At 39.6% G+C, this 16,357-nt stretch overlaps 1 protein-coding gene across 1 annotated transcript; it reads right to left on the reverse strand.

The window, feature by feature from the left end:
- Window positions 1-4,121: 4,121 nt before the first annotated feature.
- On the reverse strand, window positions 4,122-15,503 carry LOC141588601 (uncharacterized). Its single transcript, XM_074410034.1, has 5 exons — window positions 15,233-15,503; window positions 14,909-15,144; window positions 5,617-5,820; window positions 4,304-5,008; window positions 4,122-4,214 (listed from the first exon to the last, which is right to left on the reverse strand). The coding sequence occupies exons 1-5, from the start codon at window positions 15,501-15,503 to the stop codon at window positions 4,122-4,124; spliced, it is 1,509 nt and encodes a 502-aa protein (XP_074266135.1).
- Between the last annotated feature and the right edge of the window lie 854 nt (window positions 15,504-16,357).

The following is a 16,357-nucleotide window of genomic DNA, read 5'->3' on the forward strand; positions in this document are numbered from 1 at the left end:
TTTGCTTCTCTCGTGTTGATGGTATAATACTCTGTTTTCATATCATATGTTTTTACTAGTATTCATATTATTCATCTCTTATTTATTTTCTTAATTTATGACTTCTTAGGTGAACTGTATGAACTTGATGGTAGGAGAGCAAGACTAGTATCACATGGACCATTCTCTCCCAAAACTTTACTACATGTCCTTTATCTGAATCGAAACTCGAGAGTATTTTCGCTTTGTTGTGCTTTGTGAGATCACCTTCACAAGTTATTTTATGAGACTGCCTCGCACAGTTCTTTTATGAGACAGCCTTATATATGATTTGTTAATTAGTTGGAATGAGTCAAGCTAATGAATAAATGGGTGAATCTCCCACTTTTAATATGAGACCGTCTTTTAAGAGATTATGCATTTTTACCATGACCTAATTGCCATTGAGGACTGCATTTAATTTCTGATTTTATTGACGTTTTTCCAGGATGCGGCAAAGGTTATCAAAGGAATCATTCAGAAAAACCCCAATTCGATGAATTTCAATGTCATTGCTATATCAAGGAACTCTGGAGCATCACTTTGAAGTTATCAGAACTCGTACTTTGTTTTAGGCCGCATGCGTTGGATTTAGACTCTCTTGGATTAATAAACATGGGTCATCAGTCGAAACAACAAACTTCAAAACAGAAAGTGCACACATGAATAGACGAGTAGTACTGTTCATCCTTTTAGATTCAGCAAGTCTCATGGCGCGTTACTACGTAAGAGGCATATTGTTATATTCAAAGTATTAATGCTTGAAGTTTTGATTACATGTAAACATCGACATTTCGAGTTTGATGGTTGTAGTTTCTGAGTCTAATGACACATGCCTTTGGTTAGTGCTCTGATCCCTCTATGGATTTATGGAATTATACAACATTAATCTTCAAAGGTATCGAGCTCTCTTTTCCTTGTAACCATGTCCTAATCAAATTTCCTTACCCTTTCGAGGACCAAATCCCCCCATAATTCAAGACATCTTTTATAAATTGTAGTGCACAATACTGCGCATACCTAGTAGACCGAAGAATAGATAGACTGTTATTTGCAGCATATTTATTCTGAGCACGGTTTAGAAAAACTATATGATACTGATGTTTCTTTTATAAAAGATGCGAAAGATCACTATGATGGTGATGAATCTCACCCAATCGAAATGTAGCAATTACCCCACATATCAAATAAGAAAAATGTTATCATTAATCCGCAAATAGGATGAAGTATAATATACTAATACGATTCTTTTTTTTTATATAACGATAAACTTGTATATATTAAAGGCAAAGGAAAAACGAACAATTAAGATTCTATACAGAGTAGGTTTTGGAATCCGAAACCTGTTCTATCAAAGAAGCATAAGATGAGACGGGTTTGAGTTTAAATAGAGAGCTTTCGATAATGTCTTCTTTCTCTCTCTTTCCTTTTTTTTTTTTAAGATAAGAAAATTAAATTGATTCTTTAGGGTAAGATCAACCTATTTCATCCTTTCGGATGATAGAGGTGAATTGAAATCACCCGTTTTCAAATTACCTCAAAAAAATTGGACAAGAATGTTTAATCGAGGCCATAAAATTAACAACTTTATTGATCTCACAAAAGCTAATCACCACTTTAAGGTCCAAAACCACAACCACTCGAAATTTTCCAAAGAATTTATCATGTCTTCTCTCTCCTGATTCATCATGGTTTAACAATTGACATTGACGATCTTAGCTAGGTTGACATATTGTTATGTAAAAGACCATATTACCCTCGACCAAATGATGAAGCACACGATTAGAAAGTTTGAACGTTGACTGTTTGAATTCAATCGTCACCTTTGACATATTGACTTGTGACTTTGTAATTTTGAAAACAACAAAACCCTTTTGTATACGCACGTAGCAACTTTGGACACGTGTCAACCACAAATTTACTCTGTTCGTCATTTTGTATTTTGTATCTGTATGACTGTATGGGTTGAATATTTATTTATACTTTGTTCATTTGTTAGATGTTGTATGCCCTACATGCGCAGCAATCGTTGAGTCCTTAACAATTGACATTTACTCATTCTCACCATCTTATAAACACAACGTGTGTATTAAAATAATACACTCCTAATTAGTTGGTAACGTGACTAATTAAACGTTGAAACATTCTGCCATGCATGCAAGTTGAATCAATGTTAACATAGTAGGACTAATTGAATAAATAAGGAGAGTTAATTCGGTTAGAATCAAAATTCTGTATTGGGTCTTTGAAATGGTTAAGATTGGATTGGTAAAATAAGATCATAAAGTCGTAAGCTTCGTTGTAAAACATAATTTTAATTTATTAAAAATATGTTAACAAAAATTTATCTTTGAACATACTAAAAACCTTTTAAGTAAAGAATTTTTTTTCATTAATGTCACATTTTCAATAAATGTAAACGTATATTATACGGAGTATATAATGTCAATAAATGAGACAAAAAGATATATGTGGCCTCCATTTCTATCATATGAAAACAACTAAGGTTCTATTTAGTAAAACTAAATGAAAAGGTAGCTGAATTTGTAAAGACAACTGAAAACTGAAAAAGTTAACTCAAATCTAAAAAGGTATGTAGTAGCTTGCATCTGCATGCAAATGCAGCTGAAAACTAAAAAGTTAACTCAAACCTGAAAAGATAGTTGATAAGGTGCTTGATTATATATTTTGGTAAGCTAGTTAAAAAGGTACGTAGTTGATACTTTGTAAAATAATATAAAAGGACATAATGTTAAGACGATATAAGGGGAACGTTGTGTTTATTATTATGTTAACCAATCCTTATATAGTTACATAGTTAGGCTTGTATGGGCCAATATTGGAATACAATAACGTAATCCTAACACACAGCCCCCCCCCCCAAGCTGGAGCATGGAGATCAAGAATGCCCAGCTTGCGGAGAAGAAAGAAAAATTGTCTAACACCCAAGGCTTTAGTAAAAATATCCGCTAACTGCTCATTGGAAGAGACATGCTCCGTAGTAATAACCCTTCTGTTATCGCATCACGAACGAAATGGCAATCAATCTCAATGTGTTTCATTCGCTCGTGAAAGACCGGACTCTGGGCAAGGTGAATAGCAGACTTACTGCCACAGAACAATTTCATAGGTAAGGGTGAAGTAACGCCCAAACTAACCAAAAGACCACGGAGCCACTTCAATTCGCAGACAACAGCGGCCATGGAACGATACTCTACTTCGACGGAAGACAAAGAGACGATAGTTTGCTTCTTAGTCTTCCAAGAAATCGGGGACTCGCCAAGAAAAACGAACCACCCAGTAGTCGAACGACGAGATGAAGTACAACCAGCCAAGTCAGAATCACACCAACCGGATACAACAAGATCACTATTGGACCGTAAAAGAATTCCCTGACCTGGACTGCCCTTTAGATAACGAACCACGCGAAAGGCAGCGGCCATGTGCTCTTACCGTGGCTGATGAAGAAAACGGGAGAGAATATGGACGGCATATGACAGGTCAGGCTGTGTAACAGCGAGATACACAAGTCGCCCAACAAGATGGCGATAGGACTCAATATCATCAAGGACCGCACCACATGCGAGCCCAAGTTGATGATTTTGCTCAAGAGGGGTCACGGCTGGTTTAGCTCCAAGCAAACCCGTCTCAGAGATAATATCAAGTGCGTATTTGCGTTGACTAAGGTAAATACCTTCGGCACTGCGCGCAACTTCAAGACCAAGAAAATACTTAAGAGGTCCCAAATCCTTCATATGTAAATCATTCCCCAAATATGTCTTGAAAACAGAGATATCGGAAGTATCATTACCCACGATGACAAGATCATCCACATAAATTAGGACAAAAAGACGTACCTTGTCACGCGAATAAGAAAATTGCGAGTAGTCAGGATAAGATTGACTGAAACCATAATCTCGGAGCGCAACAACAAGCTTGGCAAACCAACAACAAGGAGCTTGTCGTAGGCCGTACAACGACTTCTTCAAACGACATACTTTCCCTTCCTTACCGCGACCAAAACCAGGCGGAAGTCTCATATAAACTTCCTCGTCCAAGTCACCGTGTAAAAAGGCATTGTGGACATCCATTTGATGCAATTCTCAACCATTAATAGCTGCAACGGATAAGAAAGCACGAATAGTAACCATCTTGACAACGGGAGAAAAAGTCTCCCCATAATCCAAACCCTCCACCTGATGGTTGCCAAAGACAACCAGTCGAGCCTTGAAACGCTCAATAGTACCGTCAGATTGATATTTAATTTTATACACCCAACGACAACCAAGGGCTTTTTGTCAGTCGGAAGGTCAGTAAGCTCCCACGGTTCATTGCGTTCAAGAGCTTCTATTTCTTCTTTCATAGCAGCGCACCACTTCTCATCACGAATAGCCTCTTTGAAAGTTGGGGGACCGACATTGGAAGTGATAGCTGCAAGAAAATGACGATGCTTTTCCGAAAAAGAATTACAGTCAATATAATTTGCTAAAGAATAAGGAGTACCTGAAGATGACGGAGGCGGACTTGGTGAGCGCGAGGATGGAGTTTGTGCGATGCCTAAAACGTACCCACGCAGTTGAGAATTCGAAAATTTTTGTCGTCGACCACAGCCAAGCTCAACAACCTCACTTGCGGTACCCATGTCACCCGTAACAAACCCACCAGTGGCACCCGTGTCACCCGTGATTGGCTCCTCAACAGTCCTCCCTTCGGCACCCGACCCATGGGTAGCAGTGGGGCCCTCTCCTGTGGCCGAGCCAGTCATGTCCAAGGACCCATTAAAGGGTTCATCAATTGTCGAAACCGGGTCTACCAGAGGGGAAGAATTAGGTGAAGTATAAGGAAATGAGGTCTCATGAAACACGACATCACGAGACACAAAGAAAGTTTTCGTCTCAAGGTCATACAATTTCCAACCCTTTTTATTATGAGGGAAAACAACAAATATGCACTTTCGCCCTCGTTTTTCGAATTTATCACCACGAGTATACTGGTTATGAGCAAAGCAAAGGCAACCAAAAACTCATAAATTCTTGTAAGAGGGAGCAACCCCGTAGAGACACTCATATGGAGTTTTATTACCAAGCAATGCAGTGGGAGTACGATTAATTAAGTGTGCAACAGTAAGAACACACTCACCCCAAAACAGCTTCGGCAAATTGGCCTGAAAGAGGAGAGCCCTGGCAACATTCAAAATATGACGATGCTTGCGTTCGACACGACCATTTTGTTGAGGCGTGCCGACACACAAGGTCTGAAAATGAATCCTCTGTTTCAAAAAATGACCAGCCATGCAATTGAACTCGTTGCCATTGTCACTTTGAACACATTTAACAGTGGGAGAAAATTGAGTGGTAACCATGGCAAGAAATTTAAAAACATCTCAGTAACTTCCGTCTTATCAAGCAGTAAGAAAACCCAAGTTGCGCGAGAAAAATCGTCCACAATCGTCAAGAAATACTGCGCACCACAAGATGATAAAATACGATAAGAACCCCAAAGATAACAATGAATTAATTCAAATTTGGCCAAAGCACGCTTATTTTTCAAATCAAAATTGCTACGATGCTGTTTTGCAAAATGGCAAGTATCACACACGGATTCTTTATTAAAATTAAAAGTACTAGCAAAAGGCAAAGTCTTGAAAACTTTAGAAGACGGATGACCAAGTCGTCGATGCCAAACTTCGAGAGAGCCTTCATCACTCAAAGAATGCATCGTCGTAGTCCTAGCACCCGCACAAATCCAATAAAGTCCATCCCGCAGTTCACCTGCTCCAATCTTCATCTTCAAGGAACGGTCCTGAATAAGACAGGAATTTTTAGCAAAGTTAAAAGTATAATCATGAACAGAGATAAGCTGTGAAACGGAAATGAGGTTACAAGCTAAACCCGGCACATCAACACATCGGTCAAAGTAAGCGAATCACTAATAAATACCGTTCCCATAACTGTCGAAAGGACTTGGTGCCCATTGGGAAGCCCGACAGTTCGGGAAGAAATAACCCGTTGTGCATCCAAACATGTCAAATTTCCGGTGACATGATTGGAAGCACCGGTGTCTATGATCCAAGAGAACATACCACTCAAGCAGTCAGATGAAACAGAGTGCATAGAATCACCCGAAGTGACAATATTAGCCTGAACTGGAGGAGGACCCAAGGCCGTATTCGAACTCGATGACCCACGGCCTGCAGCAGAACTCGAGGAGGATGTTCCCTGACCGAACCACGAGAAGAACTCCTAGCTCGTCGCAGCTCAGCCAAACTGCGAGGCCTATCTGATACCATCGTGGAGTATCAAAGATAAATTTATAATCCAAACTACTACTATAGCTAGTGGCAGTCAGGGTCAAACCACAGAGAGGCGATGCAATTAATAGTTGTCTAATTTTAGTCTAAAGTAACAAATGTGTGGGGGTTTGTTTTGAATAGTTCTATAACTAAAGTAAATAAATGAGCAGTAGATAAAAATAGATGGAAGCAAATATTAAAAGGATGCTAAGATGGTCGGTTCACTGTAGTTTCGACGGCCGGCAACTCTAGGTAAACTGTCTTAAGCATGTTAGACGGGAAAATAAAAAGTCCTCTCGGTCCAATTTAACAAGTAGCAACCTTTCGGCCTAAGCTACGGGTCCCTAATCTCACTAATACTAACTTTCGTTCTTGATTAATGAAACTCAAAATCTAAATTAACTTATCTCTCGATCTTATTAATTTAGTCGTCTTAATTAAGTAGTTTATTTTCCTCCCCATCTTTCGATCTTGTCGGGTCGGTCAATTCCTAAGCATTCAACTAGTCGCGAGCACTCGATTCGTCAAATATAGCAATTAAATTAATTAAGTCGAAGAAAATCTAACACGCTCTGGTCGATCGACCATGTATGTCAGTCGATCGACCGGAGCCCGACAGCAGGCCACCTACGTCAAAGCCGTCTAACCTACAGATCCCCTACATCTTAGCACGAAGGATTTAGCTACTCATGATGGTGATAATAACAACAATAAAATTAACTAATAAAGCAAACGAATTCATACTTAATTTAACTAAATAAATAACTATCATGAAACGATAATTTGGCTTTGGGAAATCTAAACTAGCAATTCTAACTACGGAGGAATTAAAGCAACAAACTGGACAAAGAAATAGAAGAATACCGTAAAGAAGAATTGAACAGGAAAGCCAAAACCAAATGCGGAAAGTAAACTTTATTGACGGAAAATTAAACTAAACTAATGAAATAATCAAAAGTTCAACTTCTCTGTGTATTGAACCCTAATTAATTCGATGATCTCTAGCAGTAGGTAGGAGTTACGTTGTATAGAAGTGTCACGTAACTTTTATTCCTAAAACCTAATTACAATGGGCTTCGGAATTCTCGTCTTTTAATTTGCGTCAGATTACAATAGCGGTCGATCGACCACTGAGACCAGTCGATCGACTGAACCTCGCTGAACAATAGCTTCTGATAATCGTACTCTGGTCAATCGACCAAGAGCACCAGTCTATCGACCACTTCAACAGGTAGTTGCTCCAAAAGCCTCGTAAATTTCTCTTTCAGGCCTTGATACGCGCACCAAGTTTGCTTCCCGAGTAAATACTTCATGTCAAATAATATGCCAAGTACTCGGGACGGATTCGGCTCATTTCCCGCTGGATACTTCACAATTCTGCAATATTACACAAAAACACAAAAGTAGACGGAAATAGGGAAAATAGTAGCATAAACTACACAAATGAGCTCTGAAATGCGTGTAAAATAGGGTCTAAAACATCATATTTAGGACACGCATCAAACTTCCCCAAACCAAACTCTTGCTTGTCCCCAAGCAAGAACTAGACTCGATCCTAAGACCTAATTGGAACGATTTCAATCTCAGAGCGAAATACAAACTGCAAAGCCTAAACCAGTTTAATGCAACAACTAACAATCAATTAGTAATATGAATCATGGAAACGAGTTATGTAGTCGTCAAAAACTGCTGAACCGTCAACTATAGAGACTTATCATTATGGACTCTCATGGGTCGCTCAAATCACGAAATGAATACGGGTGAGTATATGTAAAAGATAGAAAGAAGTAATATTGTAATGACACTCACCTAACTACGACCCATAAGAACATGCCTGCAATCTAATATGAAAATGACCTCTACAACCGTACATATGCATTCCAACCAAACAAATGACCATGACACATGCCGAGGTAAATATGGATATGTGAGGTAATGGGTAAGAAGGGGCTAAGATAAATTTGGATATGAGGAGTTAAAGCCAAGCTAGTAATTACAGATCCAAATTACAACAACATCCACTTTCTTACTCAAGATTCAACAATAAAACCGGTGCTAATTAGAAGCACTAATCTCACAATTTCCACAATTAGTCAACTCCCCTCAAGATACAACTACAACATGGGAGAAAAAATCGCCATTTAATAAAGACTTCGAATTATGCGATTGTGATTTTTTTTCTCTTTTTTTTCGCAGTGCACGGTCGATCGACCATGTAGTCCAGTCGACCGACCAAAGGCCGAACTTGCTTTTCATTTTTTCTTCTTTTTTTTTCAATTCTATTTTTCTTTTTTTTTTCTTTCCTCCTTTCCAACATTCCACCAAACTTCTCATAAAGAGCAATATAACCAAAATGTAATAAATACATTCCCATAACTACCAATACTAGCTCAGATAAGGTAGGTTAAATATAGCATGTAGCTTATGGGACAGAAGGCAATTTGGCTATGTGAGGTTTATGGGTAAAATGAGAAAAGGGGACCTCTACCACATGTGTCAACAAACCACAAACCGAATGCATACAGGTATTAAGTAGATTAAGTTCATAGTTATGCATATTGATATAACATGTCTTACAAAGAGTAACTACTCACATTCCTAGATAAACTGGTCATGAATGACACCAGTTATAAGCTCTAAACCTCAGAAAATGATGTAGTTTGCCATAAATCTAAGTCAAGTTTAAAGTCCAGCAAAATATTTAACGAAAACTCGTAGACTATGCATATGATTCTACTAAAAACATGTCAATTAAGCATGGCTTAGGCATAAACAGCTGCAAATGCAATGTCATCATTGAAATACTACCGTTCCGACTCAACCTATATGCTAAAATAAACGTGCAATTTTTTGAATTTTTTTGAAATTTTTGAATTTTTTTTTAATTTTTTTGAATTTTGTATATATATAGGAAATGAAATAACAAATGCAAACTGAAGTGCAATAAACGTGAAACAGAAATGCAATAGAACATGTGAATGCAATGCGCAAAACCCTTCCCCAAACCAAATCACACAATGTCCCCATTGTGCAAAATCATATAAGAAAATAAAAGGGAAATGGGATTTTTGCGTTATTATAACTAAACAAGACATGAAGTTAAACTCGGGAACTCACAAGACTTTAAGCACAGCAAAAGGAAACCTCCCCAAACCAGCGTGAGCTAGGAGGTTTCAGTAGCCAGCAGTGCTACCATAGGTACCTGGAAAGAAACAAAAGTACCGCGCGTAATTCTGAGAAAACAATTTATTAAACGCAAAATTATGTGCACAATAAGAAAATGGAAGAAAACAGAAATAAATCGGAGAATAAAGTGGAGAAAAGACTCCCTCAACTCCGCAAATCGACCAAACACAGCAGGGGAATGGACGTGAACAGGTACAGCAGCGAAGGCGGTCGATCGACCATACATGCTAGTCGATCGACCAGGGCGTCTGAAACAGAAGCCCCTGGGATCGCGGCTCAGTCGATCGACCACATCAGCCAGTCGATCGACTGAGAAAACCTGCTGTAAGTTTCAGATTTCTTCGAATTAACTCAATAAATTGAGCTAATATTGTCTATGAACCTGCAAATACACATAATAACGCGCCCAAAATTGCGCAAAATCCAAAATAACAGTCTAAAGTCCTTAAATCCTAAGCAAACTTATTAAAGCGAAGTCTCGCGCAAATCAAAACAATAAAAAGTCTAACAAAAGCAATAAAATGTCTTCAAAAAGTCTTAATCAACTAATAGTTGATCAAGAATGGCCACGGAATGGCCCACTTGCTCGGCTTCTGGCTACAAGAGGTAGCCTCTACAGTGCTCATCTTCTCAGCTGCACTCATATCAATTCCAACATCTGCAGAACTCAACGGATCAACGTCTCTAACATCTTCCCAATCAATGACCTCGTCTGGCTCGTCAAAATCCAAATCGGACTCCGTCACCTTGACTGGCTCCTCATCAGTTGCATAGCTCAGAGTCTTAGACATCCTAGACCGCCTCTTTGAACGATTGGCTCCTTCACAGCTGGAGCAACATGCGGCTCCAAATTCCCCAAACCATTTTCTGCAATATCTAACACAGAAGAATCTCCCTCCAATTTGCTCCCAATCAGAGGCGGAGGTTTTATAGAAGAAATAGGCATAGGGGCAGGCATATCAGAAAGCACAAAATAAGATTTCTTCTCAGAAATCGTATTACAAGTGATTGGCCACATAGGATCTTTCTTCTTAGCGGTCAGGCAAAAACAATGGATGTTTCCCTACTTTAAAGGTCAATGTCCCCGAGCCAACATCTATAACTGCACCAACAGTGTGCAGAAATGGTCTACCCAAAATGATACGAATGTGAGCATCCTCGGGTATATCTAGTACAACGAAGTCAACTGGGAAAAAGAACTTTCCTATTTGCACAGGAATATCCTTTAAGACTCCTACAGTGGACCGCAGAACGATCGGCCATCATGCTTTGTCATGTTAGTAACTGAAAACCTAGTCAATTTCAATTTCTTAGCAAGACTCAAAGGCATAACACTAATACTGGCCCCTAGGTCACACAAGGCCTTCTCGATTGAGAAGGTGCCAATATTACATAGAACAGAAAAGCTACCTGGGTCTTCTAGCTTATGAGGTGCAGTATATGTCAAATAAGAACAAGACTCCTCAGTTAGTGCGATAGATTGCACAGTATCAAGTGACTTCTTTTTAACAACAGCTGCTTCATAAATTTCGTGTAAGCAGGCACTTGATTAACTAATTCTAAGAAAGGAACTTGCACATTTAAACTACGAATAAGATTTTCAAATTTGTTGAACGATACCTGTTCCTTTGTCGGCACCAATCTCTCTGGATAAGGGGCTGTAAGAAGCAACTTAGCCCTCTCCTCTAGATCTCTCATACCGGCGTCAATGGACTTAGGCAGAAAATCCACTACCTTGTCCTTGTTGTAGCTCGAACCTTCTTCAGACCGTCTCAGGAAATGAACCATTGACCATCGTGGGGTCGTACTTTGGAACCGAAACTGATCCATCAGCATTTGGATCTTGCCTCAATAATTTCGGAGTCATCGTACCCCGAAATAAGTGGTCCCTCAAGTTATCTGGCATTGGAGGACGAAAAGGTTCACGATCAGCAGTACCTTCAGTCGATCGACCATGTAGGTCAGTCGATCGACTGACTTCCTCAGGACCAGAAGATGTACTGTTGCGCGGGCTGGTCGATCGACTAGGCGTGTCAGTCGATCGACTGACATACCTGCTGATCGTCTTTTTCTTGCTACTGTTCACTGTGGTCTTTTTCTTGCCTTGGTTCTGCCTCATCCTTTTCAGTAACATCTTCGACCATAGCGGGACCATCAAGGGTAGACCCACTACTCAAAGTGATCGCATTTAGGGTCTCTTTTTGATCCGGCTGCGACGGTAAATACCCCGGAGCTCTAGTTGCACTTTTGTTTGCCAGTTGGGCAATTTGACTCTCCAACATTTTTGTAGAAGTCTCTCTAGCTAGAGACTCCTTTTGCAGCAAACCCGACAAATTTTGAACCATGTTTTTCAACTCAGCAATGTCAGAACCTTGAAATTGCTGCTGCTGAGGCACATAGGGAGGCTTTTGATACTGCTGCTGCTTATGAGGGGGCACATAATTCTGCTGCTGCTGCGGTGGTGGGCCCGAATTAAGGACATTCTGGTTAGTCCACCTCAAATTGGGGTGGACATTAGAAGGATCAGGATAAGTACCAGTCTGCCTATAATTTTGAAAGGCAGCACATGTTTCATTTGAACTAGTACAAAACTCCGAAACATGTCCCTCTCCTCCACATCTTTTGCATGTAAAGGGACCGTCTGAAACTGCATTAACTTTATATATACCTCCTTTTTGGGATCCCCCAAAATCTATCTTGTCAAATCTTGCAGTAAGGGCCTCTATTGCAGCTACAACAGGAGATTCAGCCCATCTTCTCTGATTTCCTCTAGAATTCCCATGCTCAGCTTTATGGGTGGCCAGGTCATCGATGATTTTCCACCCTTTTGTTTCACCGCTATTTTCTTGAAATCTCCCATTAGCTGCAGCATCTAGGATAGCTCTCTGATCATCATAAAGACCATTATAGAATTGGTTGCACAGAAACCATGTCTCAAACCCATGGTGCGGAATAGTTCACACCAGTCTCTTGAAACGGACCCATGCCTCATGAAAATATTCATCAGGACCTTGTTTAAAGCTTGTGATCTGAGCTCTAATCGCATTGGTCTTCGATGCAGAGAAATATTTCTTATAAAATGCTAGGGCCAGCGAATTCCAATCAGTAATCCCGTTAGCAGCTCGATCCAGATCTCGGTACCATTCCCTTGCAGCATCACGAAGCGAGAATATGAACATCGTCTCCTTTACCTGGTCCTGGGTCACACCTGCTGGTGGGGGTATGGAACAACAGTAGTCAATGAATGTCTCCATATGTTTAGCCGCATCTTCATTTGCAGCTCCCCCAAATTGGTTTCTCTCAACCAAGTTAATGTAAGACGGTTTTGGTTTGAATTTCCTTTCCGTCCCGGCTGGCAACGCGAATCCCTTATAGAGATTCTTAGCTTTTGGCTCGGAGTGACTGGCTATACTTGCTTCTTCAGCCATATCTGGAGATGTAACGGTCTCAGCTGAGGAAGTAAAAACAGGAGATGAAGGTGGATCCTCCTCAAATAGATCATTCTCGTAGTAACTGGACAGAGTACTCAGCTCTTCCTCTGTCGGCAATACTTTAGATGATCGTCTCAACTCACGCAAAGTCCTTTCGATCTCAGGATCTAATGGTCTCAATTCACCACCCTGTGACCTGCGCATAAGAGGAAACTACAAGTAGAATATGAGAAAAGTTTAAGGAACAGATGTCCCTTAAACTAAGATAAAGACTAAAATAAAAACAACTAAAATTAAACAATTGCCTCCCCGGCAACGGCGCCAAAATTTGATACCGTCGTGGAGTATCAAAGATAAATTTATAATCCAAACTAATACTATAGCTAGTGGCAGTCAGGGTCGAACCACAGAGAGGCGATGCAATTAATAGTTGTCTAATTTTAGTCTAAAGTAACAAATGTGTGGGGGTTTGTTTTGAATAGTTCTATAACTAAAGTAAATAAATAAGCAGTAGATAAAAATAGATGGAAGCAAATATTAAAGAGATGTTAAGATGGTCGGTTCACTGTAGTTTCGACGGCGGAAACTCTAGGTAAACTGTCTTAAGCATGTTAGACGGGAAAATAAAAAGTCCTCTCGGTCCAATTTAACAGGTAGCAACCTTTCGGCCTATGCTACGGGTCCCTAATCTCACTAATACTAACTTTCGTTCTTGATTAATGAAACTCAAAATCTAAATTAACTTATCTCTCGATCTTATTAATTTAGTCGTCTTAATTAAGTAGTTTATTTTCCTCCCCATCTTTCGATCTTGTCGGGTCGGTCAATTCCTAAGCATTCAACTAGTCGAGTGCACTCGATTCGTCAAATATAGCAACTAAATTAATTAAGTCGAAGCAAATCTAACACGCTTCTGGTCGATCGACCATGTATGTCAGTCGATCGACCGGAGCCCGACAGCAAGCCACCTACGTCAAAGCCGTCTAACCTACAGATCCCCTACATCTTAGCACGAAGGATTTAGCTACTCATGATGGTGATAATAACAGCAATAAAATTAACTAATAAAGCAAACGAATTCATACTTAATTTAACTAAATAAATAACTATCATGAAACGAAAATTTGGCTTTGGGAAATCTAAACTAGCAATTCTAACTACGGAGGAATTAAAGCAACAAACTGGACAAAGGAATAGAAGAATACCGTAAAAAAGAATTGAACAGGAAAGCCAAAACCAAATGCGGAAAGTAAACTTTATTGACGGAAAATTAAACTAAACTAATGAAATAATCAAAAGTTCAACTTCTCTGTGTATTGAACCCTAATTAATTCGATGATCTCTAGCAGTAGGTAGGAGTTACATTATATAGAAGTGTCACGTAACTTTTATTCCTAAAACCTAATTACAATGGGCTTCGGAATTCTCGTCTTTTAATTTGCGTCAGATTACAATAGCGGTCGATCGACCACTGAGACCAGTCGATCGACTGAACCTCGCTGAACAGTGGCTTCTGATAATCGTACTCTAGTCTATCGACAAAGAGCACCAGTCTATCGACCACTTCAACAGGTAGTTGCTTCAAAAGCCTCGTACATTTGTCTTTCAGGCCTTGATACGCGCACCAAGTTTGCTTCCCGAGTAAATACTTCATGTCAAATAATATGCCAAGTACTCGGGGACGGATTCGGCTCATTTCCCGCTGGATTCTTCACATTTCTGCAATATTACACAAAAACACAAAAGTAGACGGAAATAGGGAAAATAGTAGCATAAACTACAAAAATGAGCTCTGAAATGCGTGTAAAATAGGGTGTAAAACATCATATTTAGGACACGCATCACTATCACCCCACCATTCAGGAAATTTTTGTGTCTTAATGTAAGAATTGGAAGGCTCATGTCCACGAGTATCACAAAAGGAACAAAAAAATTGTCGTCTTTCACCGCGTTCCTGATCACGCAAAGCCCGCCGATCTACAGCAGCTCCTCGACCCATCCCCGGAGTGGCAAAATCCGCCACATCAGAAACATTGAGAGACGTGGTAGAAGGAACACGAAGACGTTCCTCCTGGAGAACCACTTGATAAGCTCGGCTAAGAGAGGGCAACAGATCAAGCTGAAACTGCTGAGACCGAACATTAGCATAAAGAGACGCGTCAAGACCCATAAAGAACTGATGAAGGCGTTCATTATCGAGTCGTTTAATAGCAGATGCTGCACTTACATGCAAACGGAGGCTCAAGAACAACAAGAGAATCCCATATAGATTCAAGCTTACCATAATAGGTGGTGACGTCCATACCTTTCAATTGGCGACAGTCATGTAGTTGGGTCTTCAAGTCGTGGATACGTGACCCGTCAACCACCGAAAATTGAGCTTCCAACTCCGACCAAAGGACTGATGCGTCCTCGACATAAGAAATTATGTCGAGAAGAGAGGGATCAATAGTATTTCGAATCCATTGTACAAGAGTGCAATGGACAACTTCCCAATTATCGAGATCAAATTTGTCAGTTGGCTTTTTAATTGAGCCATCAACAAACCCGAATTTACGACGGGATTTGAGCGACATCTTCATCGAATTTTTTCAATCATCGTAATTATCGCGACGTAAAACGACGTTAGAAATCGTGGCAGTGGGAACATCGTGAGAGCCAAGATAGTAGGGGTTTGAAAAATCGAGTTTCGGTGGCTCGAGAGGTTGTTCATCGCTAGACATGGAGGCGTGGTGGATGATTTTCGTTTTGGCTGTTTTAGGTTAAAATTAGGGTTTTTTTGTGAAGGATCCTTGATACAATGTTAAGACGATATAAGGGGAACGTTGTGTTTATTATTATGTTAACCATTGCTTATATAGTTATATAGTTGGGCTTCTATGGGCCAATATTGGAATACAATAACATAATCCTAACACATAATAAGTATCGTAATTGCTTTCTCATTAACAAACATTACTATTTCATGGACTTTTTGTCATTACTTTTCTATACCTTACTCTTCCCCTAAAAAACAAAATAAACAAACTCGATGTAGTTCTCTTCATCACAAAATTAATCACATCCGCCAAATTACTCAATTATGGACACTAGTTCTCATGTTTTTAATTTATTAATTATGCATTAATAATATAAAATTAGGGAAATTTAATTTATGTTAATGAAATTAGGGTTTATAAAAATTAGTGTTAATGAAGATTAGGGTGGCTGGGTGCATGGTAGGGCCTTAGGGGAGGGGGTTGGGCCGTAGGAAGAACGCTTTAGCTGCTGAACATTTTGAATCCTAATGGATCTTGATATTTTTAACATCTTGATTATTACTATCTACATTGTCTAAATCTACCATTCGTCCCTTCGTTTTGTGTTCTTGCATTTCTACTGTCAATATACCCCACAAGAAACTCTAAATTAATTGATATATAATCACTCA

This window comes from Silene latifolia, chromosome 6 (assembly GCF_048544455.1).
Source record: "Silene latifolia isolate original U9 population chromosome 6, ASM4854445v1, whole genome shotgun sequence".
NCBI classification, from domain to species: domain Eukaryota; kingdom Viridiplantae; phylum Streptophyta; class Magnoliopsida; order Caryophyllales; family Caryophyllaceae; genus Silene; species Silene latifolia.